Source organism: Phascolarctos cinereus, unplaced genomic scaffold, assembly GCF_003287225.1.
Source record: "Phascolarctos cinereus isolate Bilbo 61053 unplaced genomic scaffold, phaCin_HiC Scaffold_5;HRSCAF=322, whole genome shotgun sequence".
Taxonomy (NCBI): Eukaryota; Metazoa; Chordata; class Mammalia; order Diprotodontia; family Phascolarctidae; genus Phascolarctos; species Phascolarctos cinereus.
In genome coordinates this window covers 19,403,346-19,429,101 of record NW_027555958.1, presented here as the reverse complement: position 1 = coordinate 19,429,101, position 25,756 = coordinate 19,403,346, and the positions used below count along the sequence as shown (strand labels likewise).

At 45.1% G+C, this 25,756-nt stretch overlaps 1 protein-coding gene across 1 annotated transcript; it reads right to left on the bottom strand.

Annotated features, from left to right (window-relative positions):
- Positions 1-225: 225 nt before the first annotated feature.
- YWHAG (tyrosine 3-monooxygenase/tryptophan 5-monooxygenase activation protein gamma) lies at positions 226-25,239 on the bottom strand. Its single transcript, XM_021005671.2, is given in 3 exon segments — positions 226-3,494; positions 3,496-3,879; positions 24,889-25,239. Coding segments are annotated over 3 exon segments (744 nt in total). The 5' UTR covers positions 24,976-25,239; the 3' UTR covers positions 226-3,221.
- Between the last annotated feature and the right edge of the window lie 517 nt (positions 25,240-25,756).

The following is a 25,756-nucleotide window of genomic DNA, read 5'->3' as shown; positions in this document are numbered from 1 at the left end:
CATGCCCTTGGCCATCCTAAGCACGCCCCTTCTCCTCTCAAAGCCACCAAAATGCTGAGCCCGCCTGTCCCACATACTGATGAAGAGAGACACCGGAAGTGGGAAGGGTGTGAGTTTGGGTAGGGAGAGAGAGTCAACTCATCCAGAGTGTCTGGATGCTGGGGACAACACCCTGTGTCGATCTGGGTAGAAAACGCAGAATAAATTCAGCACACAAGTGCGCACTGACATCAGATCTGTAAGTTTATTTGCTCAATGTACGACGGCTACATAATGACTCACATTCATGATATTCCATCACTGAGGAAAACTGCTAAGAATGGTCCGTGTGTGAGATAATTCCTTACAGAAACACGGAGCTGAAAAATAATCACTGATTAGACCTTAGAAATAGTTCACTGCATAACATGACAAAAAGCACGAAGGCTCATTCCAAGAACATAATCATCGTTCTCCTACACCGTGATAGTTAGAATTTCACTGTGACAACGAACACCAGGCATTAAGATTAAGCTAATACTGGTGCTTCTTTTGCTTTGTTTTCCTTTTTAGAAACAAAATAAGATATAATTGCATGTCACTATAGCAACATCCATAACAGATCAATTTGTTACGATCACTATTTGGTAGAGCGAACTTTACCCCCAAAAGAAAAAAATAAATTAAAAAACTTTAAAAAATTTTTTGAAGACTTAATTTTTTTTTGTCATAGGAATACATAACATCTACAGTATAAGTTAATAAATCTCAAGCTACTGTATAGAAATACAACACTAGCATGCACAATATGGTATCGATAGAGTAATGGAGGAGCAGTCATTTCACTGGAGAAACAGTATCATAGGCAAGTGCATTTCTTAAAAAAAGGAAAAAAGAAAAAAAAAACAAAGAGGAAGAAAGATCAATGAAGCTGCTTAAGAATCCAATCCCCGCCCCCACTCGTCCCAGCCTCTGTGTGATCATGGTCTGAAGGGTTCGCTAAAAGCAGCCAGAGCCAAAGCTGAAGTTAAAAAAAAAAAAATAGGTTTTGTAATTCCAGTAAATTACTTCCAAGTCATACAGGTAGGGACAACACTGCTCACGTCTGAACATGAATTTAAATTACTTTAAAGTAAAATAGAACCACACCCCATCTCCCCCCCCCTCACCCCCATCTCATCCACTCCATGGCATCTATTCAAAATATCAGCTGGCAGTATCTGCAGGAATCCAGGTTTCTCCTATCTGTCCTTTCAGTGGGGGTCATTTAATTCAGACTTTTCCCTCTAGTTCACAGAGATGAACTTCTAAAGGGAGTCACTTTCAGGGAGACTGTGTGGTGTTACACAGGGAATACATTTATTCTGTGTTAGAAGAACGATTTCTTCTGACTTCATCGGCATTTGGGTCCAGTTTTCATGATTATAAAGTCAATTTTGGTATAAAAATTTAGCAGAAACATTTGTCAGCCATTTTTTTCATTCAGTTAATTACTTATTCTGCTTAAACAAGGGGACAAAAACCAAAATATCTGTGACCATAAGACTTTAGACACATTATAGCCATTTTTTACCAAAAGAAAATCACTGAACATAACATATAAGCAACACTGATATATCATGTTTATAGACTGGCTTCTCCAAAAGGAGAAGGGACTCAAGGCTTACTGGAAACCAATTACTGGTGCCGAGAGCCCTGCGTTTTCCTTCTATCCCAATCAAAGAGAGCTCTATCTCCAGCATTCAGCACAGTGCCTGACACACAGTAGGCGCTCAATCAATGCTTGGTGACTGACTGACTAAATAAATGAGAAGGGACTGGCAGTCAACCTCCAATTTCCCACGCTTTAATTTTTTAAAAGCTGGAAAAGTGAAAAGAAAAAAAGTCGTTAAGTCAAATAAAAGCAAGTGATATCTAGTCATGATCTGGGTCCAATTTATTTTCTCCCTGCCTAAATAAAAGAACTTGGGTGGGGAAGAAGGGGGAGGGGAGACGTTTCTCTTTTTTCAATGATGAAGAGAAAGAAAGAATAGGCAGTTCCAGGGCTCCCTAAATTTCATAGGGCTGTGTTCATGCGAACCTTGCTCTTCCATTGTGGATTTCTCTACCAAATGGGCTTCTAGCACCTGAAGTTTCCCTCACTCTACCTACCCCAGCCTCTTCAGGTGGTCACCAAGCCTCCACATAACCCAACAGGTGACCGAGTGCCGTGGGACAAAGGTACAGTGGGAGAGAGTCAAGTGTGAAAGGGGACTGGCAGTGGAATCCCTGAGGAAGAAGCCGTGGCGTCATCTCGGAAAACACCAACACGGCACGTGACACACAGACCTGAATTCTCTCTGCTTTTTTTTTTTTGTGGTGTTTAATCCCTCTCCCCAAACTACTTCTATTAAAGTTGTCTTAACTATTTTTGGTGGAGTAAACAGCAGAAAATAAAAAGAACAGAACAAAGTTCCATCGCCACTTGCCAAGCACCTGTTCTTTACCCATGAGCCCCAAGACAGGGCGGCTCTGCTACCCCTTGGGCGAGTCGGTGGGCCCGCAAGGTGGAAAGCAGGGCTCGGGAAGAAAAGAACACCAACATCCAAGCAAATGAGGAGACACGAGAGATGGCTTGATGTCACGTATGGCTGTCACATAGAATACTGTAAACTGTAACTTAGTGTCAATACTGCAAAGCTAAGGGGCGTCTCGGAAGAGCTAACGTGGCCCAAGTCTTAAGGCTAAATGAGCCGCCACACCGAGGGGATTGAAGCGATGCCAGGACGGGCAGCGTGCACCCTGCAAGATACACCACTACGACACAGGGACTACACACAGTGCCCACAACTCAAGACACGAGCACACAAACATTCAAAACAAACAAACAAAAAACAGGATTCTTACTGGAACCACAGAACTTATTCAAATGAGGGCCAATCCATTCAAGCTGTTTTTTCGTCTTAAACCCTATCACTAGCAATAAGTTAAATCAAAGACAGCTCCACTCGGATTAATCTACAGAACAGTCCGTATGCCAGTGTGAGGCTGCCACTCCACACCAGCACAGCCAGCCCAACTTTCCACTAGTGGTATTTTGGCAAAAATGTCAAAGAGGCAATCAAAGATAGGCCGTGGGTTCCTCCCCGGGGAAGGTCACCCCCTCCCTTCCCCTCCCCCACCCGACCCCCCCCAACTTGTGGGAAAAAAAATAAAGACTGCAATAGTAGCATCAGCGTGCGGCTGCCAGTCCACCCGGGGTCTTAGTTGTTGCCTTCTCCGCCATCGTCGTCCTGCTGGTCACTGGTCCAGAGCGTTAGGTTGTCCCGGAGGAGCTGCATGATGAGAGTCGAGTCCTTGTAGGAGTCCTCGTTGAGGGTGTCCAGCTCGGCGATGGCGTCATCAAAGGCGGTCTTGGCCAGGTGGCAGGCCTGTTCTGGAGCATTCTGGATCTCGTAGTAGAAAACGGAGTAGTTGAGAGCCAGGCCCAGCCTGATGGGGTGAGTGGGCTGCATGTGCTCCTTGCTGATCTCGTGGGGCTTCGCTGTAGGCCTTCTCCGAGGACTCCACCACCGTCGCCCTCTTCTCTCCCGTGGCCACTTCAGCCAGGTAGCGGTAGTAGTCCCCCTTCATCTTCAGGTAGAAGACTTTGCTCTCATACTGGGTCTCGCTGCAATTCTTGATTAAGTAGTTGTCCAGCAGGCTTAAGACGTCCTGGCAGACCGCTTCCAGTTCCTTCTCGATCTTCTCGCGGTAGGCGCGCACCATCTCTATCTTCTTCTCATTGCCATCGGCAGACGTCTTCTGCTCGATGCTGCTGATGACCCGCCAGGAGGAACGCCGAGCCCCCACCACATTCTTGTATGCCACAGAGAGGAGGTTTCTTTCTTCGTTGGACAGCGGCTCATTCAGTTCTGTCACCTGGGTTTAGAAAGACAAAAAAGACATTAGAGTAAAGGTGATATTAATAGGGCTTCCAGCCTTTCTAAGCTGTTGTTCAAATTCAAAGAAGATAGCCACGTAACGGAGAGAATCTGCACAGAGGAACAAAGGGAGAGGAGGAAGAGAGGGGTGAGACGCATGAAAACGGGCACAGAACCTCAAAATACCACATCACCGGAACCCTCTATCAAAATCTGGCCTTCTAACAAGAGGCCTAAATCAAGTAGGCTCTCTGGACCTCCCATCATTTCCACCTTTGGATGCTGGATCAGAAGTCTAATGCTGATTAAAAACCCAGACTTCTCCCCATGGGGGGGTGGGGGTGGGGGAGAAATGATACTTTCACCCAGTTAAAGCTCCAAAGAGCAACACATGCAAAAACTGAATTCTGGGGCAAAGATGATGAAGCAAATTTAGATCCAAATTAAGCCTACAGTTCCCTCAAGTCATCTTCTATCTCTCCATACTGATATTTTAATATTCCAATAAGTGAGTTAATCACACACACACACACACACCCCCTACCTAGTACCCAACATGAAGCTGGCTTGGATCTCTGGCCTCATTCACTACACCAGGTTTTACTAGCACCTAATAACCCCCCATACCACTCTTTTATTCTGAATCAGAACCAAGCTGTTTTTTTTCCTTTATGCTTTCAATCAATTTACAAAATTTTGTGAATCAGTTTTGATAACATCACCTAACATTTACATAGCACAAAGTTTTCTGTTTTGGGCTATCCTCCTTCAGAATAATGCACAAACTCTTCTGCTCTATGGGTAGAAGGAGCTCCAAAAAGCAATTTGGCCACACCCTTCAGAGTCAATCTTACTGCCCACAATTCCCCAGGCTAACTACTTGGAACCTCACCTCCATAGGTACCTCTTTTCACCCTGAGCCTGTGGCCATACATTAGGGGGAGGAGGACCTGTGCGGAATACTGCCCCCAAACGGCATTATCCCTGAATGACAACAGCTGAAATGTCTAACCATGCCACCCTCATCACACCTGTGTGAGGCAGGCAGGTATCTCCAGATGAAGACAGGGCACAGAAGAGCTAGTGGCCTATGCAAAAGCACAAAGTCAATGAGAGCAGAATCTGAGTCCTCTGCCCTTGGGCCGTGCTCTTTCCATTAGGCAACCCTACCTTAAAATCCAAGTTCTACCAAGCCATATTAAACTAACTTCTGGCATATAGAAAGCCATTAATTTGCTAGAAATTACGGAAACAGAACATCAAACTAGTTATAATTCTTTAAGATGACAAATCCAAGCTTGGAAAACTAAATTTGCTAAGATCTCATTACAGTGCCTACTTTAAACTACATGCTATCTTACAGATACAGGTAAAAATTAGATTAAAAAAGGGCCTTATCCCCCTCTCATCTTATAGAAGGGAAACCCAAAGCCCAGGAGTTAAACGATTTGACCAAGCCCACACAGTATAGTACTAAAAAAAACTCCTACATTCGAACCCAGCTCCTGTGACCCAAGCCCAGTTACTTTTCATTATACCGGCCTCGATTCTCCAGTCCGGCATTAAGGAAGCCTTGGTGCTGTCATCAGACTTGGTTCAAGCGATATGAATAAAAACATGTATTAAGGATGCTCTTCCTTGACATGATTTAAGGGACAGAGCAACACCAGGATGCAAAGATGGATGGGGCTGCTTGTTTCAAGCTGAATCTCCCACCACCAGGGAGAACGCCCATACCTCCCTGTGCGGGGAAATCCTCAGAACGTCAAACTCCCTCCCCACCTTTGCCACCATCCCACCACTCCCAGGCCACACTTGGACAAACCAAAACTGGATCGGATGGCTCCTTCAGAGCGTCAGAAAGCACAGAACAGCGTTTGGTTTTTCTCCCTTACGTCCAGCAGCAGCCTTGCTACTTCACTGGGCAAACCTGTCTCCTGCCTTCCTTTTGATTCCTATCTCTGGACAGCCTCCTAGGCTCTCCACCTTCCAATCTGGCCGAGTATCCCAAAATTAAACTGCCGCCATTATCTTTGCTATGTTGCTCCCCTGTTCAAATCCCTTTAATGACTCTGTAATCTTCAAAGTAACACCCCAACGCCTCACTTTGTGGCTGAAGAGTCTGTAAAGATCACCTGGTCCCACCCTACCAATTCACTCCAACCTCCACTGGCTCTCCAACTTGAATCCTGTGGGATGCAATGTTTATACAGTCTGATTCCTACCACTAAGAAAACCTGTGCCATATTTGGGGATGAGGAGGGGCAGAAGGCAATGAAAGTTAACAGCCAAGCCATGAAAATGGCATTATTCGTGACTGACAAATGAAATTTACTAGTAAAGCAACCCTTTGTTAAACAATACCATTTAACAACTTTGTTAAAGAAGAATAAACAAGTTTATTCAGGCACAAAATATTGCTTAAACTCATACTCAAAGTTGCTTTTAATTTGACAAATTCACTGCAGTGTATTCATAACACTTAGGAATTACATTACTGGATCATTGACTGTGTAGGTCTGGACAGCACACAGATCACTGAGCACAGCACTGCTTGTTATAATATAATATCTCTTTCACTGCAACATGAACCTTGGGTGCTCAAGACTACCAAGATGAAGTTCTGGCCCTTTCCCGAAATCATGCTGCCCTTATTTGAAGGGCCAAAAACTATTTAAAGCCCCAACTGCCTCACCACTATATATCATAAGGCCTTCACCAAATAAGGAGTTGTTCAGGGGCAGTCAAAGGTTAGCAATCTGTGCTTATAGAAAGAAGTGTGTTTTACTAACTCTGAAGCCTTAAATTGGAACATCACAATGTTATGAAATAGTACTATTACCTTTAGATCTAGTAACTCAGTCACATTTGGAAAATCCCCAAAGAGATTTCTCTGCCAATGAAAGTCCAGACACAAGATCCTTCAATTTCTAAAAACTGAACTTGTGTCATTCAGCCCTTAAAAAACAAGATGCCTAACATCTATTAATTTAGGGGGGGGATAGTCATCTGAATGGAAGGTACAAAATGTATCTTTTTTTTTTTTAGGGGGGACATTTATGTTTCAAAACGGAATCAACAGAATCAGTTTTAATACAAATAAAATCAATACAACTTTTGAGTGTATTGCAACAATTCATCAGTGCCTGGGAGTTTAGCAAGAAATGTAGAAAAAGTACAAGGTTTTATTCCCCAGAGCTTTTCTCCTAAAAAAAAAAAAAGATTCTAGTTCTAGAATTCACTCAATTGGCTCCAATTTCTGAGATACACATGATCCTCGTTCAAATTCAAATTTCACTTAGTGGGTCAAAGGTGCCAAAGAAACAAGGCTGTGAGGAAAGGAGAAGCCCTATCTATTACCACACTGACAACTGAGTAATGAACTGCTCGACCATAATTACACGTGCACTTGGAAATGGGCAGCAAAGAAGGCAGCTAGGTGGCCCAGTGGATAGAGCAAATCCGGCCTCAGACCAAACACTTGACACTTGCTAGCTGTGTGACCCTGGGCAAGTCACTTAACCCTAATTGCCTGGGGAAAAAAAAAAGAAATGGGCAGCCAAGGTAACTATGTCTTGCTAAGAGCTACCTCTTCAAGGAACTTTTGCTGCTCCTGGAAAACATTTTCATTGACTTTCTCATTTTGTGTTTCAGCCATGTACAGAATACAGTATTCCTAAACTTTCCAACTCCTCAGCCACCAAGAGGCTGCATGCATCAAGATTTCTCTTCCCAAGCAGGAGACACTGCACACCTAGGAGAAGGGACAAGTAGACTCCTGAGATGCAGAAGCCCCTCTAGATGCAACAGAGATCCCCTCTCCACATGCCCAACAAACATACATCGAGTACTGAATTCTGCTTGGAGAGCTCCCGGGCCAAAGGCAAGAGCAAACCCGCCTGCTTCTGAGGAGGCGCCTTCAATGTGTGAAAGCTTCTTCTACAGACGGAGCTGACATCTATCTGCCCAACTCCCACTCACGGTCCCTACTGTTGTCCTCTGCTGCTATGTAGGACCTCTATTCTGTCTTACCTAGAGGGCAGTGACCCTTTAACTACCCGAAGGCAGCTCTTAAGTCTTTCCTAAGCTACCTCACCCCCAGCTGGGTCCTTGAACCAGTCTTTATAAAACATAACTTGTATAGAATGCCTTATCAAAGGCTCTCCAACAAGAAGACAGACCAGAGCAGAGCACTCCAGAGGACTGAGGAACTAGAATACCACTAGCTAAAACGATGAATTGCTTTCGGGGGGTGCTGTATCACACTGGGTTTGCTGATTAATACCCCTCCAGTCCTTCCCCCACTTGAATAGGCCAGCCACGACCATCTCTCCTAGACTCAGCAACTGATTTTTTTGAACCTGGGCTTTCTAGTCACAATAATTAAGAGCTGAGAACTAAGTCGCAAGAGATTCTACACAGACTCCTATGAAACTATGTTTCATATTTTTGGTTTAAAATTCTGCACGTATGACGTGCTTTACAGTTACACATTTGATGCAAATCAAAACAACTCTGAGGTACCACATCACACCTATCAGATTGGCCAACATGACAAAACAGGAAAATGATGAATGTTGGAGGAGATGTGGGAAAATTGGAACCCTAATGCATTGTTGGTGCAGTTGTGAAATGATCCAACCATTTTGGAGAACAATTTGGAACTATGCCCAAAGGGCTACAAAAATGTGCATACCCTTTGACCCAGCAACAGCACTTCTAGGGCTATATCCCAAAGAGATCAAACAAATGGGAAAAGGACCCACATATACAAAAACATTCATAACAGCTCTTTTTGTGGTGGCAAAGAATAGGAAATTGAGGTGATGCCCATCGATTGGGGAGTGGCTGAGCAAGTTGTGGTATATGAATGTAATGGAATACTACTGTGCTACAAGAAATGATGAACAGGCAGACTTCGAAAAAACCTAGAAAGACTTATATGGACTGATGCTGAATGAAGTGAGCAGAACCAAGAGGACTTTGTACACAATAACAGCCACGTTAGGCAATGACTAAGATTGTTAAACTGAACCCTTCTCAGCATTACGAGGATCTAAGACATCTCCAGAGGCCTCAGGATGGAAAATGCTGTCCACATTCAAAGAAAGGACTATGGAAGTCGAATCACTATCACTTATTTTTACCTTCTGTTGAGTTTTGTTTCATCTTTCTGATAGTTCCTCCTATTGATTTTAATTTTTACTTACAACTTCATTAATGTGAAAATATGTTTAATGGGTATGTAAATGTAAAGCCTACGTCAGATTGTGCGCCGTCTTGCGGAGGGTGGGGGGGAGGAAAAGGGAGAAAAATTTTCAACTCAAAAGCATATGGAAAAAAAAATTATTAAAAAAAAGTTACACATTTGAGATTGTTATCATTGGCACAGACAGAATTTGGCATGACAGAAATGAACATGGGTCACTGCTGACATGTGTCAAACCCTTATGTATGCTCAGCATCTTTGTAGACAGAGAGTAAAGTGAACCTTTTGGAAACTTAGTAATTTGTTCTGTGTATGTTAATTCTGTAGTTGTGCTTTGCAGACCCAAAGAACAATTCAACAAAGATTTAAGGGCCCACTTAGGTGCCAAACCCTAAGTGCTAAGGAGATCAAAAGAAATAAAAACATGATTTTATGTTTCTCACAGGATGCACAACTAAGGGTATATACTATAGTGTGATACAATAGGAGAGAACAATGGTTTGGGGTTTGAGTTCAAACATTATGACCTTTGTGACTTCAGACAAATCATTTCCCTTCTCTAGGCCTCAGTTTCCTTCCCTGTAAAATGAAGGGATTGAACTAGATCAAAGGTCCCTCACCCAGAGCCAGTGACCTGTTAAAAAGCACTCTGGCAGCCACATTCAGTCATCCGTTTCCTTTGCAATCTACTGCATTTAAAAACATGACATGACACATAAAAAGGGGAAGCAGCTCTGGAGGAGAGGGTGTCTGAGGTCCCTCCCAGCTAGACACTGATGGATCCCATGGAACCAGGACCAGTACAAAACCGAACCGTTACTGAAGTGGAGGGAGAGGGAGAAGACCCAAGGAAGGCTGCATGAAAAAGATGGAGTTCAAGTTAGGTAGGACTTTGAACAGGAAGAGGCTGGGAGAGGCGGCCATTCCAGGAGAGAGAGAAGCTAAAGGGGGACAGCAGCACCAAGGACCAGAAAGGTAACGGGTCCTCTATCTGGGAGGCTGGCAGAGTCACTTAAGAATCGGACAGCAATTGGACAGATCATTGGTTGGGTCTTCTATCCATGAGGCCATAAGAGTCATCTAAGAATTAGACAGATCATTGGCTAGGTCCTCTATCCGGGAGGCTATAATAGTCACCTAAGAATCAGACGGCAAAGATATGATCATCACAGAGAGGGTGCTCTGGTCTCCAGTCTAGCCTTCCTCTTCACTTCCTTCAAATCTCTTCCCTTTGAGCTGTAAGTTGCTAAGAGAGCCTTCCCCAGCAGATACTCTGGATACGTCTGGTATTTAGCTTTCTACATACATGTTCTTATTTCTCCACTTCTACCAGCCACCCAACAGAACCTAAGTGCACTGAGGGCAGGGACTATATTTTTTGTCATGTATCTGCAGTGTCTGGCACCTAACACATTAAATTAATCAGGCAACAACAGGAAGGATGAAAGTGAAGTAAGGGGAGGGATCGATTAGGAGGCTGCTGCAATAGTCAAGTTTGGTGGAAATGAGGGCTCTGAATGGGTGGAAGCAATGAGAACAGGATAAATTAATGTGGCAGGTGACAAATTGTGGAAGAATATAGAGAATCCTCTATCAAGAGAGAGCTCTACGAAGGGTCCGGAGATGGCTGACACTGCCGAAATACGGGAGACGCCAAGAGGACGAGACGTGGGGAGTGAGAGCTCGTGGTGGAGTCTGAGGGGCAGGAGGGACACCTAAGGGGGAGGGGCAGCTTGACAGAGATCTACAGGAGAGAGGCCCAGGGCTAGGATGAAGACTCACCCAGAAGGGAGAGGAAAAAGAAACCCAGCAGATCCAGACTGCTACCAGGAGAAGTCGAGGAAGAATGCCCATCTTCAATACACCTTCACTGGCAATGGGGTTTACTAGAAAGAAAGGGCTCCTGACCTGCCAAAAGACTGAGGCCCTTCTGCTCTTGCTCTGCCAACACTTTTGCTACTGTGAGCAGGTCATTTCACTTGGCCTAAGCTTCCCCACTGATCAAGCAGAGGAGCCTGGACTGCTCTTCATCACTAGGCTAGGGAGCTGTTCATTAGGGGTCTATGAGTTTCAGAGATTGCCAGGCTTTGGGAAAGCTGCAAGACAGCACCAGACAGCTTTACTAAATAATTAGTCACTGACAAGTAAGCAAGCAAGTGCTCCTTCTATAAACTCAATGTCACACCCCATGTATGAAAAGCATTTTTCAAACATAGATAGACATTGTAACGCAAATTTCACAGCAGCATTTGGTCATTGTGTATTTCTTGATGTTGAAAGCAAAAGGGGTCCTCATGCTTCAAAAGGCTGGGAGGTGATTAAGGTCCCTTCTGGTTCTAGGCTACAAAAAAGAGTCAACGACTTCATTTTTGTGACTCGCTATTGCCAACTCAAAAGCATGGGCCACTGGATTCCCATTTCTACTAACAGGTAGAAGAATATATCACTAGTAAGACATAAGTAAGCACAATTCTTCTTTTATCCTTTCTAGTGAATGAGTGGCAAGGTTTCTCAGAACACCACAAATATGGCAGAAGATAAGAATACTCAGTGTCAGAGGTACTGTGGAAAGATGGGCATCCACATGCACTATGGGTAGAATTGGGAATCGGTCTAATTACTGCGGAAAGCAATTTGGAATTATTCTAAGAAAATAATTCAAATGTCTCTACTCTGGTGCAGAGCCCCCCCGGCCCCCCGCATACATCCACAAGAAGCCAATGATAAAAAGAAAGGTCCCAGAAATACGAAAATAGTGGGAAAGATCTAACGGATACCCCCTGACTGGGGAATGGCTAAACAAGCTAAAGCACATAAATGCTATGGAACATTAGTGGTGAATACGGTGACTACAGAAGCACGGGAAGACCTCTATGAACTGATGCAAGTGAAATAAGGAGAACTGGAGAAAACAACATACACAATCGCCACAATAACATGAATGGAAAAGAACAAAACGACTGAAGATGCGACGCAAGAAGGCAGCCCCTGTTCTGTCGAGGAAGGGACTCTGGCTGTGGAACACCACACGTGACGGCAGACTTTCTGGATGTGTTGACTGATCTTTGCCGACTGCTCCCCCTCCCCCCTTTTAACCACTTGTTACAGTGGAAAGTTCTCCCGTAAGAAGAAGGGAGGCACTCAGAAATGCAGGTGATGAAGAAAAAGAGCTATCAATACCAAAGTATTTTAAAAGCAGTACAAATAGGTCTATTACTCCCAGGATACTAATCATGGTGACTAATTTCTAGTAACTATTCATTATAAAGCCCAACCAGTGATAGCCAGCTTCCAGCATGTCTTTCCTGGGGTCCCCAAGACTGGTGCGGGCAGGGCAGGGGCCCAGCCTCCTGACTTCTATTCCAGGGTTCCTTTCATCACGCTCACCAACATTTCATAGTGTAGTAAATTAAATACTGCAAATCAATATTCTAAGTACCATGTCTACTAATTGCCTTCCTGCTCTCTGGAAGCTCATGTTTTAAGGAAAATAAAGGAACATCCTCGTCTTACCTATTTGGTCCTTTCTTCAAGTTTTCCCTTTGGAGACCTGTAAAAGAACCTAAGGCTCAGGTAAAATAAGTCTGATAGGCAGTTAGAACTAGATGAGAAGCCAGGCTCTACAGGGAGGGGTAAAGAGACAGTACCAGCAACTGACACTAGTAATCACAATTAGGAGGCCAGAGAACCATCTAGCAATTTTTGATACTTTGTAAAACATCATGCCACTCCAACCACCAAAATGAGAAAATAAATAGAAATAAAATATCTTGACATAAGGAGGTTGGGACAAGATAGTGAAGGTTTCTTTTAGCTCCAAATTCTATCATTTCAAACATCCAGAAATGAACTGCCCGCGTTTGGAGATCTTCTGCTCAGTTTTACCTTTAGTCTCGACTGAAATTTATTCCTGCTTCACCACTTAAAATACATGTTCTAAAAGAGCTGGTTTTCTCCTACTACTGGAGGAAGCTCTCTTTGCCCCCAACAAGGCTTCAACGCTTCCATCTGGAGGAAGAGAATATCATCAGTGTGGATGTCCTCTCTGCTAACTTCTTAATAAAAATGAGTTGCTGTGCCCTGCCCCCCAACAGAAATGCAACAACTGGGTGAGCAGCCCTCTCGATAGATGGTGGTCCTTGGATCACCCAAGCAATCAGCTGGTGGCCCTGTCTTCCGAGCTCTTTGCAATTGGGAAGGCCCAGCCACGCTTAGGCTTCTACTGCACAGTCACCTTCATACCACTAGGAGGCATTCATGGAGGACTTGTGGGGCGGATCCCTCTCCACCTGAAGGTATCATGTTGCTCTTGTATGAGTCCCTCTCCTCTTCAAGCCTGCTCTGAACATTTATCTTAAGCCTGATTTAACCAGGATCCTGCTGGGCTGACCAGCAGCTTTGGTCAAAAAGGTACAAGGAGAGCTACTCTATCTCTAACTTGAGGTTCCTACAAAGACCAGGAAAAATCTAGTTACCCTGACCTAGACATGATATGATTAGCAAACAGACTTTAGCTCCTTTCTGGACCATGTCCTCAATTCTAGTGTCCAATCTTTTGGTCCAGATTAGGGTTTTCACAAAGAAAATACATCATCTCAAAGGGCATGTACTGCTAGTTCTCATGACAAAATAAAATCCTGGTGTGAGTAAATATCTGACCATCACAGCACCACAGATTAGGAGCTCCAAGCCACACGGGCCTAAGCTGCTGCCGAGACCTGTTAATCAGCCCTCTGCCCAGTCTCTCCTAATTCAGATCTCTGTCAAAGGTACCTCTTATTTGGAGGATTCCAACTTCGTCCTGATTGGCCAGTCTCTCCTCTCTCTAGCCCACCTCTGAGACCCAGGAGCCAAAACCATTCACGACTTTCCACTGACCCTGGGACAAACTCCAGACTCCAGAAGGGCACTTAACACCCTTTACAGAGTAGCTCCAGCCCACCTTCCCAGGCCGATTTCACATCACCTCCCCTCTGTGCCCTCCACTTCCCCAACCACGCTGGCCTACTTGGCCTTCTATGCATGACAGTCTCTTTCCTGTCTCCGTGCCTCTGCAGTCTGCTGCCCGGCACTGAGAGTTCTCTTGGTTCCCCTGCCTCTTAGAACCCTTCATGCTCTTGGGAGCCGACTTCCTTGGAAGCTAACTCTCCACACCACTTTCTAGGAAAAGCCTCGGGGGGGGGGGGGGGGTTGGCCACGCTCCACCCAAGCCCCTACGTGACCACATAAGTACACTTTTTAGTTAGTTGGTGTACATGCTGTGACGTCCTAAAAGTAAAATACAAGTCCCCTGAAGGCGTTTTTGATCAACTGGTGCCCAGCACATGCTAAGCACTTAAAACTTGTTGATTGATGGCTGAATCAATACTGCAAGAATGAGATGAAATCATTCATCAGAGAGCACATAGGAAAGTAAAAATCTAGAGGGATCAGAAAACTCACGCTCTCATTAACTTAATCTTTGTCCTTGGGTCAGGGCCAGCGAAGAGAGAAACCAATTCTATGAAAATGTAGGCACTGATTGTAAATGTTTATCTGAGGTAATATCAGATATTAAAACCAAAATTATATCAGAATTTAGTCTACTATTATTGTATCATATATATAGCCATTAATGTGAGAACAAAGGATGTGACTACAAGACAATTATTTAACAGTATAATGACATTTGGCAACATTTTACATTATGAGACCATGTACTCAGGGGGAAATTTTAAGTGCATACCACTGTGTCTAGGGGACCCAGTACTCTCAGAGTTGCACAAATGAATCTTATTAGACAATTTGCCATGTTTTGTTGCAAACAGAACATCTACTCAAATAAAATTCATCAGTTAATACTGTGATGCAACAGCAGTTAAGAAGGGCTAGTGTCCACAGAACTATGCACTTGAAGTGAACATCTGTGAGAATTAAACGGCCAAAGATGGCAGATTGGTCTAGAACTGCTTCCCTAAGGACTTTAGGACCCTTCCAAAAGATACCGCCTAATAGACTTCTAAAAGAGCTACACATAAGTTATTCATGTGTACAAGGACTTGTATTTATTTACCCCTCTGGCCCGAAAGCGCTGGTTAATTGTCAACCTAAGAGCTGATTGTGAACACACGATAGAAGGTAGTTTAGTAATTCTACAGAGTGGCACTGGTGATTGCTAAGGAAATGAAACAAATTAAAAAGTACCACAGGAAGCCCAAATCAAAATAGTAAAAAGAAATTAGTAACTTGTAAGAAGACCCATTGTTGGCTAAAAAGGAACTGGAAAAAACTAGTTTGCTTTTAACCAGGTGGTTTTATTTAGCAGCATCATGTGGGGCATAAAAGACACATACCCCAGATTATAAAGAGAAATACTTGCAGTATTTCTCTTTAACAGTTATGTTATGGAAGATCTGAAAATGTTACACACCATTACACAGGATCAAATATTTGTCCACGTTTTAACTAATTTGAAGCAGGAACAAGAAACTATTCCTAGGATAAGCTCTTAAACTTTAATCAAAGGCAAGGAAATTCTATCACTGGATTAGGGAGAAGCACTTAGGTATTTCTGACTCTGCTTTCTGCATCTTCTCCATTTCCTTCCCCTCCTCCTCCTACTGAATGGAGGCGGCTGTGGAGAATCCAAGCAAATATAACCCAAGTGCTGGAAGGTCCTCTGAAGGCAAAGACCTTGAATGAAATATACAGCCACATTTGTCTCTTGAAGACTAGCTTAAGTATAGAAAGACGGTTTACCACAGGCTTGGCTGCCAGGCATTTTTTTCAGAGGGGAGAACCGAAATTCATTCATTCAAGTTTCTGCAGGGGCACCCAAAAGGGCTGTGATCTGCACTACAGGTCATAGTCTACCACAGATTCTAAAATTATTACATTATTGCCCATTTGGTTCATCTGATGGGGTTCACTTGAAGAGCTGAATTCAAGACCATCTTTCTAATTGGATAATTAGATTCTTTTATCTTTCCCAATAAATGGCTCTACTTCTAAGGCCTATTTTTTTTAACAGTGTTAACCATTCACATCACAGCTCTAAACACAGGTAGTTAAATGGTGATAAAAAATTATATCCTCATCTCCAAAATTACTGGCACCATCACTAAAAGCATTTAATGACCTGATTAGACATTAATCATACAAAAAGATAACACGATACTTTTAAAGACATTCAAAAAACTATATAAGCAGTATCTATCCAAAAGAGGGCGTCAGTCACTAACACCTTTTCTTATCTGTACTCCCTGAAATACCATCTTTGTTTTGAGTTCATCAATTTCCATCCAACACCGCTTGGGTTTTAAAAAACTAACATCTAAACTGGGCATTAACTGTACAGATAACTTCGGTTTTCAGTCAGCTTCCTTAGACCCACAGGACTAGCCCCTTTTCTGTGAGCAGCCTTATTTTAACTAAGCAATCAATGATTATAAACAGCTAAGCTGTTTCTGAAGCCTCCAGAAGATTTGATCCATGTGGAATGATCCAGTTTTTCAGTGCTAAAGCAATGGGTCCATGTCTGATCAAGAAGGAATATTAGACCCCAGCCAGAAGCAAAACTGGCTTCTTGTTGATAGAGCTCCAGCTTATCCCTTCAGCCCCTTTATCAGAAAGGAGGAAAGGCAACCCGAGAGGGAAGGACCTCAAAAGACTAAGCAGCGATAGCCTCCTCAAGGATCCTGAAGGGTCTGATGGTAATCAAGATGAAGGCCCTTGAAAATGGAGGCCCATCTCTGCTATACCATCACCTGAGGTTAAGAAAGCAGCTCCTTATTAATGAGCTTTTAAAGGTGGCCAGTTAGGGATGTACACCCCCCCCCCTTTAAACCATCTCAGCTGCTAAGTAATTGAATGTTTGAGGAAAAGGATGACCATGACGAGTCCTTCCCTCAACTGTTCATCCTTCTCCACCCACAGCTGTGGCCTCATCACCACTCTCATCTGCTGGGGATGGAAGACAGAATTAGGGACCATCTGGGGCCATGTGAAGAAAAACCTTCACTAACCAGATACCTCACAAATGCTGCTCCAACCTTCATTCAAAGACCCCCAGTGAAGGGGAACCCAGTATTTTGAGACAGTCCAAGCCATTTTTTGATAGTTTTGCTAGCTTTTCTTTGAAAAACCTAAAATATTCTTCAAGATCCCACCCACCCTTCCACCCCCAAATCCCCAAACTTCCTTCTCCACCAATCCTCAAGTGAATGTATGTGGCAATGGCCCACTGCCAGCCTGGCTGCTGTCTTCTCCTCACCCATGGCCTTCCTAAACCAAGCCTGGTGCCCTGAATCATACTCTCTTCTGCACACATGGGAGAATACAGAGGAGTCTCTATGTCGCCTCATTTGTTCCTGGAACTTATCATCTTATTTATATAACCCAGGACTGCATTAGCTTTGTTTGGGGGCTCCCCACTCCCACAGGCGAGAATTGGTTAATTTGACTGATACTGACCTTGCAGTACACTAAAGGGAAGCTAGGTGGCGCTGCATCAGAGAGAACACTGGGCCTGGACTGAGAAGATTCCCTCTTCCTGAGTTCAAATCCAGCCTCAGACACTGTGACCGGAGGCAAGGCACTCCACCCTGTTTGCCTCAGTTTCCTCATCTGCAAAATGAGCTGGAGAAGGAAATGGCAAACCCCTCCAGTATCTTTGCCAAGAAAACCCCAAATGGAGTCACAGAGAGTCAGATATGACTGAAACGATCCAATAACGGCACAGTCAAACCCCCAGATCTTGTACTTGGGGAATTGATTTTTTGACCCCAATGTAAGACTTTACATTTCTCCCTGTCATACTTCAAACTGTCTCATCAGCCCAGTATCTACATCGATCAGTGTTTCTGGATCCTGCCGTTTCTCCCCGGCTTTATGTTGCCTGTTAAGGATGCAGTCTTTATAACCTTATTCAAATTCCTTTCCTGGGCCTGTCCTCCTGCCTCCCTTAGCAATGGGGAGGTTGGAGGCAGAGGGGGAAGCAAGACAAAAAGCTTTCAGTATGTTTAAAGCAGTAGGAGGGTCTCGCTGGTCAAGGGCCTATACAGAAACCCAACACTGGCAGAAACACGTACTAGCTGACTCCAGTCCTGCAACAGGTAACAACACACTACCTCTACAATGCATCACTTCAACACACAAGAATATCCCGCTCTCCAAAGCTACTGGTGCTCAAATTTTTTTTTCAGCCAGTCTTCTCCATATTTCCAAGTGCCCCAGGTATTTTCCCCTCTCCTCTGCCCTGCCCCAAATTTTTACTTTCCCAATTCCACTAGTGGCTCCCTGCCCTTACCTTGATTTATTCTCACAGACTCCGAGGACGATCAGCACTGGAACAAATCTATATCAAAGTACACTGGCAGGGTGTAGAGGGGTTACTTGCAAGTCTGCTGACCCATGCTGGGCCTTCCCTGCTGAGCCAAGAGAATTATTCATTCGTTACCTTTTTGCTGAGATGCTGGATTGGTGTAAGGGGGCAGCAGAGATTCAAACCATTCCAGAATTTCTTTCTAGAGCCATGTAAGTCCTGGTCCTACAGGCAACTTCTTGTTTCCTGGGTCTGGTCCTAGTGACATAGCCATCATTCCTCTCAAGACAACTCTCACCAAGCACATTTTAGCCCCCATAATTCCTTCCCTCAAGCCCTACGCCAGATCAGGTTTAAAGCCTCCTGCTGCCTTCTCACTGCGCCACTGCAGCTGCCTTTTCACACTCAGCTGTTTGAAGGGGGGGAGTGCTCTTTAACCGTCCCTCCCCCACTGCCAGCTGCCCCCTGTGATCACTGTCACATCCCCAGCCCTGATAACAGTCCTACTAGTGACAGAATTACTGGAGATGAAAGGACAATTCACATCATATTTGGTCCTCTTCCTCAAGCTCAAAGACTGGATCTCTAGAGGACAAAAGGGGGAAGACTAATGATATTTGTTTTGGTGGCATAAATGTAGAAGTGGAAAAAAAAACAAACTCCTCTTAGCTCCATTAAAAGATCTGCATGTGAAATTTGTGCCATTTTGTGCCATTTGCCTACATGTGACCAAAAACCACACCATAGATGAAAGCAATGTTCAATCCAGACAAAGAAAATTCTGCTTATGGCAGATTCACAAGTGAGATGCAAAGAACAAGTCTAAAAAAATGGAGAAACCGTGCAAGAACCGGCAGGAGACTAATGAAGCTCAACATGATTCCACAATGGCACAAAATGGTTTGTTTCTATTCAAGGAGCAAATATCTCATCATTGTTTGACTGCAAGGGCTTTGACAGCAGAAGGGGTGAGGGGTAGGAGTCAGCAGCTTTAAACATCAAGGACTTGCAGCTTCTTTGCACTGAAAACATACTATGATCTTTGCACCTCTGTTCACAGCCTTAATTTCAGAATGTAATAAAATTACAGAAATCAAATAAAAAGCCCAGGTGGCAACCATTTTGTTTAAGTCTTTTTTGTTAATGCTGTATGGAGGGGCCAGGGTGAAGCCAAACGGACCATCTCATCACTGCAGGGGAACACTCAGTGCGGAAATCCTCATCATCGATGCACGTCAGCCAAACAGTCTGTAACAGTCTTAGAGTTCACAGGGTAAGTGACTCCACAGCATGGTGCATGGACAGGCAAGGGTCAGCCTTGGAGTCAGGGAGGTCTGAGTTCAAGTCCTACCTGATACACACTGGCTTATGCCGCTATGGTAGTTACTCAACCTCAGAGTAACCCAGGCAATTCTTTTTTTATTTTATTTTTCAGGCAATTGAGGTTAAGTGACTTTGCCCAGGGTCACACAGCTATGAGTGTTATGTGTCTGAGGCCAGATTTGAACTCAGGTCCTCCCGACTCCAGGGCAAGTGCTCTATCCATCGTGCCACCCTACCTGCCCCTCCAGGCAATTCTTTAAGACTGTAAGTTACAGAAGAGACAGTGGCCCGCATCAACCAAGCGTATTTTATTTCCACACTTCAGAGGTACAAGCAGAAAAACAGGCTGGTCATCCTGGCCGGCCCTGTGGGGAAAAAGCGACTCTCTACAAAGGGGATGGAAGGAGGGGAAGAATCACTGGTGAGGTGAGGCATTTGCACTTTTCATCACAAGGCTGCTAAATGACATCATAATCTGTTCCTGGAGAGAAAAAACCCAACCTGATAGAGACCCCAAGCACTATTCTTTCAAGGACCCCACATCACCAAACAGTACAGCCTCCACGAAGGTACATTCAAACGGAGTTGGGAAAGAACCGAGTCATTAGAGACAGGGAGAGGAAGAATACCCTTTAAACACATTTGAGAAGGCCCCTCCCTCCTCACAAACCATCACTTAGTGGGACAGTACACCTAGGCCTGGAGTCAACGTCCAGAGAACTCAGCTGGTGAGCATCGTGTGATTTCTGGGTGCCGGCCGGCATCTTTTAAATAGCAATCCGTCACTTGGCACGGTACCTGGCACACAGTAGGCGCCTAATAAAGGCTTGCTTGCTCTGCAATGCCAAACCACGCAGGGTCAGAGTATACACTTCCACCCGGCTCAGTGCTTATGACTACCAACACGGTCCTTATTTGCTGTAGGATTTTACTTAGTACACTTCCTCTCTGGGCAATGATAGGGACATCTGTCACCCTACTGGATATATTCTTAGTAGGGTAGAAAGCTAAAAACTGTTATCTTTTTGCATGAGTCTAGAATCGGACTTATTTGGAGCTACTTCTAAAGTATAATAGCTAACATTTATAGAGCACTTTAAGAATTGCAAAGCACTTCACAAACTATCTTCTCATTTGATCCTCACAACATCCTTGGTAGGTAGGTGGTGTTATCATTATCCCCATTTTACAAATGAGGAAACTGAGGCAAACCGAGGTTATATGACTTGCCTGTGGTCACAGCGCTAGTAATGGTTTGAGGTTGAACTTGAACTCAGGTCCTCCCAACTCTAGGTCCACACTCTATCCACTGGGCCATCTTGGTGTATCAACGATACTAAGGCTGAAATATCACTATAATTCTAGGGTCAACTCTAGAGGTGTTCTCTAGGCTAGCTTCATAAAGTTTTACATTTAAGCAGAGGCTTTCTGCCCCTGGTTCTTTTGAGAGTACCTTAAGGTTTAAAAGAGATTAGTTGAGTAAGGTCCTAGATTATCAAGGAAAGAGTGACCTCACAGTGACTGACACTTATAGAAGGAGCCTCATATACACCTCCTATCACTTGACCCTCACAATCAACCCACCTTTGAGGTAGGTACAGGTTCTTTTCTTACTAGGTCCAGAGAAATTAAAGTGATTTGTAGTCATGGTCCAATTAATCAATTAGTAATTCAATCAATCAATCAACATTTATAAAGCACCTACTAAGTTCCAGGCACTGTGCTAAGTGCAGCTTTCCAAGCCTGCTCCCCTCTACTAGTCTCTCTCCAAGGGGTATACAGAGAAGATCCATCAATGATGGATCCTCCACAGCCCCATGAGGGAAGAATGCCCATCACTTGAAATAGGGGTTGGCAGACAGCCACCTCTGAAAAGTCTGCAGAGGTATTATTACCCCATTAGCGATAATGGCTATTGATCCAGCCATCCTGGAAGACACATGAGTTAAAAACAAAAAAGCAAATTTAAGATATCATGTAAAGGAGCCTAATTACCAACTGTACTGGGGAGGTGATTTCTTTAAAATTAAGGAACTCTCCAAATCCCTTATGAAATATAAGGGGTTAACACAGGGAAGGTTTTAATTGTCACTCATAGAGAGACTCCTTTTCTTTCCCAAAGCAGTTGCAAGTACCAGTAGCCTACTTAGAAATATTAACTTCTTAGCAGGCTGTTACAAAACCAAAGTACAAAAATGGCATTGTCTAGGACATGAGAAATAGCAAGGTACTCTCAAAAAAAAACATCAATTCAACAGGAACAGCTCAGGAAAAAGACATATCAATTCATATCGTTCTGAAACATTTCATCATTCTCATTCGAGACACCCACATACAACCACTATTGCTTTAAGTACCTAAAAACTGGGGGCAAGAAAACTGAATTATGCCTCTGAGGCAGAATGACACCCAACCATGGCAGTCAGTGAGAGCAGCCAGTACTGCCTGGGGGCTCAGAGAGAAAGGCTGGGTAACTTGCCCACAATAACAGCTACCATTTGCACACTGCTTAGCATGTCAAGTAATGTGCTGCCCAGTTTTGACAATTCTGTCATTCAGATCTTTGTAACAACCCTGGGAGGTCAGTGCCATTATTATCCCCATTTTACAGATGAGGAAACTGAGGCAAGAGGTTAACTTGCCCAGGCAATCTTGCCATTTCCATGTTTGCTTTGGTTCTGATCTATGCTTCCCTTCCCATCTAGAAAGCATGCTGACAAGTCCCCCCTCTTTGCTAAATGTAAGGTTACGTGAACACTATATGCGTCTAAGGCAGAATTTGAACTCGGCACTTCCTGACTCTAGGCCTGGCTCTCTATCCATTGAACCATCAAGCTGCCACTTACCTCTTAATGAGGTGAGATTTGAACCCTGGTCCTAAGGCCCTTTCTAGGCTGCTGCTGAATCTACTATATACCATGTGAATACTTTTCATAAAAACTCTTCCCTTAATCCGAGCCCAAATCCTATGATTTGATTAATGAACTCTATTATATGGGTAACAAATCCATCCTTTTTTCCAAGCTTATTTAAAGAGAAGTTCATTTGTAGGAGAAATTTAAGTTTTTGCGTAAAGCTGATTCTACATGTAGTGTATGCCATGAAATTCAAATATCAGCTGCTTATCAACTGCTCTTTGTGTTCCACTGTTGGTCATCCTACAGAATGGCCAGATGTGATATAAAATGCAAAGACGATCAGCCCCAATGTACATCTGGAGGTCACTGATTAGTATGTCTAAAGGCACCATGATACTGTAAAAAGGTTCCGGACAGCAGAACAACCCTTCACCCTGTCACAAATTTCATTTTCTCCAGCAGGGTAGATACAATAAAATTTTCAGTCCCACTCAGCTCCTGTATTATCACATTTCTGCATTACCTTGGCCATGGGCCATTCAAACACTCCCTACCACCTGGGCGCATTGCGGCCTCAGTGCCATTATGTGTGACATCACCGTGTTGCTAAGGAAATGAGTGCGAGGTCATAAGCTTTCCTGCAAAACTGCAAATGAGGAAGAGTTAGAAGGTTCGAAAAGACAGGGCAGTCAAGACAAATCCATTTAAGATTAACGCCTGTTAAAATGCTCCAGCTAATATACTGCAAAAGAAGAAACAGGTTTGAATGAAAGGTTAAAAACCATCAATGGTACCAATGTTATGCTGAAATACAGGCTAGATAGAGCATCCACCCCCAACTGTAACATAATTCTAGCAGGGAGCTCCTTCCCTCATAATACTCCTTTTAAACGTCTAAACATAAAGGGTTTCAGCATGGCCTACTTTAATGATCCAGTTCAATTTACACAGGTGTGACTGAAATCATAATACATGGGGTCGTCCAATTAAGGAGGGTTTATCCTGTATACTTGGTTTATTCGGCCATCCAGTTTTAAACTGGTGTATTTTTAATACCTCTGTTATATAACTGTATACCTTTGTTATCTATTTGTCAAGGATACCTGAAGAGAGCCTGTCAGATACTGGGATAACTGAGGCAACCAAGTCATCCATCACATCATGCCATGCCCAGGTTCCTTTGGTCCCATTCCACACCTGCTCCCTCCCCCATCCTTGAACATGCTGACACGTTCCCCCTCTGATAAATGTAAGGTGACTGAAAAAATGCTGCAATATAGGCAGGCATCTGTACACCAGACAGGCTGCGACATTTCAAGATCAGCATTCCCCCCTCATCAGTAGGAGGGGACACTCCAGCCTTTTCTTTATCAAAGGGAGAAAAAAAGAGCCCAGACCTATCTCACGAAACAAATAACAAACATTTCCCCCTTTAAAGCAACCCCTCCCTCCCTCCACCCAGTCTAGCCTCTCTGCAATATGACAAATGCAGAATCTTCTGGAATGACTTGGTAGTGCCTCCCACGATCGCTTTGTTTGCAAGATCAGATCAGAGAGAAGAATTTTTTTAAACTTATAGGGATTTCAATAGATGTACGCCTGCATTTAAAAAAGAAACAGCAAATGTCACAAATCGAACCACTTCGCTTGATACATAACCTTTATTTTAAGGGGAAATACTGCATGTTTCAATTGACAAGGCTGAGGGGGGAAAAAAACGGAGATACGCTCGAGACAATGAAAAGAAAATGAGAAAATGGTAAAATGCCCCCCGGCCCCCACCCCTTCTCCCCGAAGGCAGGAAGGAGGGAGGGGAAGGAGGTGGGGGCATTTTTAAAGAAGAAACTGAGCAAATAAGAGCCACGCACGGCGATCTTGGAATGATTGAGATTTTTTTAAACAACTGACCCAGGGGTTTTTCTGCCCCCCACCCCGACCCCCCCATCCTGAATTCCTCCCGTGGAGGGGGGGAGGGAGTGGTGGAGTGAGCAGAAAGGAGAAAGCAGGCGACTGGCGAGTGAATGGGAGAGGCGCCGCCCAGACAGACAGAGAAAGAGGAACCTCCGAGAGCGACCGCATGGACGAGGGCCCCCCCCAACCCCGGCCCCACCCCACCCACTCTCAACGCCCCCCACACTGCAGGGAGGGCACAAAGGGCGACCCCCCCCCCAATCTGCCAGCCCAGCAGGGTAAGGGGTGAGGATGGAGGCCTCACATCCGCCACCCACCCTATCGCGAGACGAGGACCAGGGCCCTGTCGCGACATGGCTCTCGGCCCGCCCTAGCACTGTCGCGACAGCGGGAGGGGGCACTCACGTTCTTCATGGCCGCGGCCATGTCGTCGTAGCGCTCCGCCTGCTCGGCCAGCCGGGCTTTCTGCACCAGTTGTTCGCGGTCCACCATCTTCACGGGGCGGCTCGGGCCGGCTCCTGCGGGGCTGCGGGGCTGCGGGGCTGCGGTCGGCGGCGGGGAGGGCGCGCGCGGCGAAGGCGGCGGCGGCTCGAGCCCGGGCGGCGGGCCGACCAATCACGTCCGCGGGACAGCGGCGGCGGCAGAGGCTGCTCGGGCTCTGGCTCCTGCTGCTGCTGCCGCGGAGGCTCGTGCTGCAAAGGAGGAACCCGGCGCGAGGCGGCTGCGGCTGCTGCGCGTGCCGCGGAAGAACAACCCCCTCCGGCCACGCCCACGGGCCTGACGTCAGCTCAAGGCCCCGCCCCGCGCCCCCTTACCCCCTCCCTCTTCCTCGGCCCTCTCCTCGTCCTCCCCCCGTCACCGCCTCGTCGCAAGGACTCCTGGGACGTGTAGTTCTTTTCACGGAGAGCGAGTGCTCCTGACAACTTCTGGGCTGGCGCAAGGAAAACTACACTTCCCAGGAGGCTTTGCGCGGAAATCCCTCGGTCTTTGAGGGAGGGGAGAGGCCGGGTAGAGTGGGGCTTTTGGCAGCAGGGCACTTACAAGAAGGAGGGAGGGACTTGGGGGAGAGAGCCTGAGCCACAGGGGGCGGGGGTGGGGGGGCCACCTTGGGCGCGCCCCACTCCCCGGGGTTGTACTCGCAGCCGTGGAGGAGTGGGGGAGGGAGGGAGGAGTGGGGGAGGGAGGGCGCGGCGTGCCATGCATCACCCAGACGGAATGCTGATTCACTGCCTCCCGAGGCTCCGCCCCTCTCCCTCTCTGCGTAGCCCTGCCC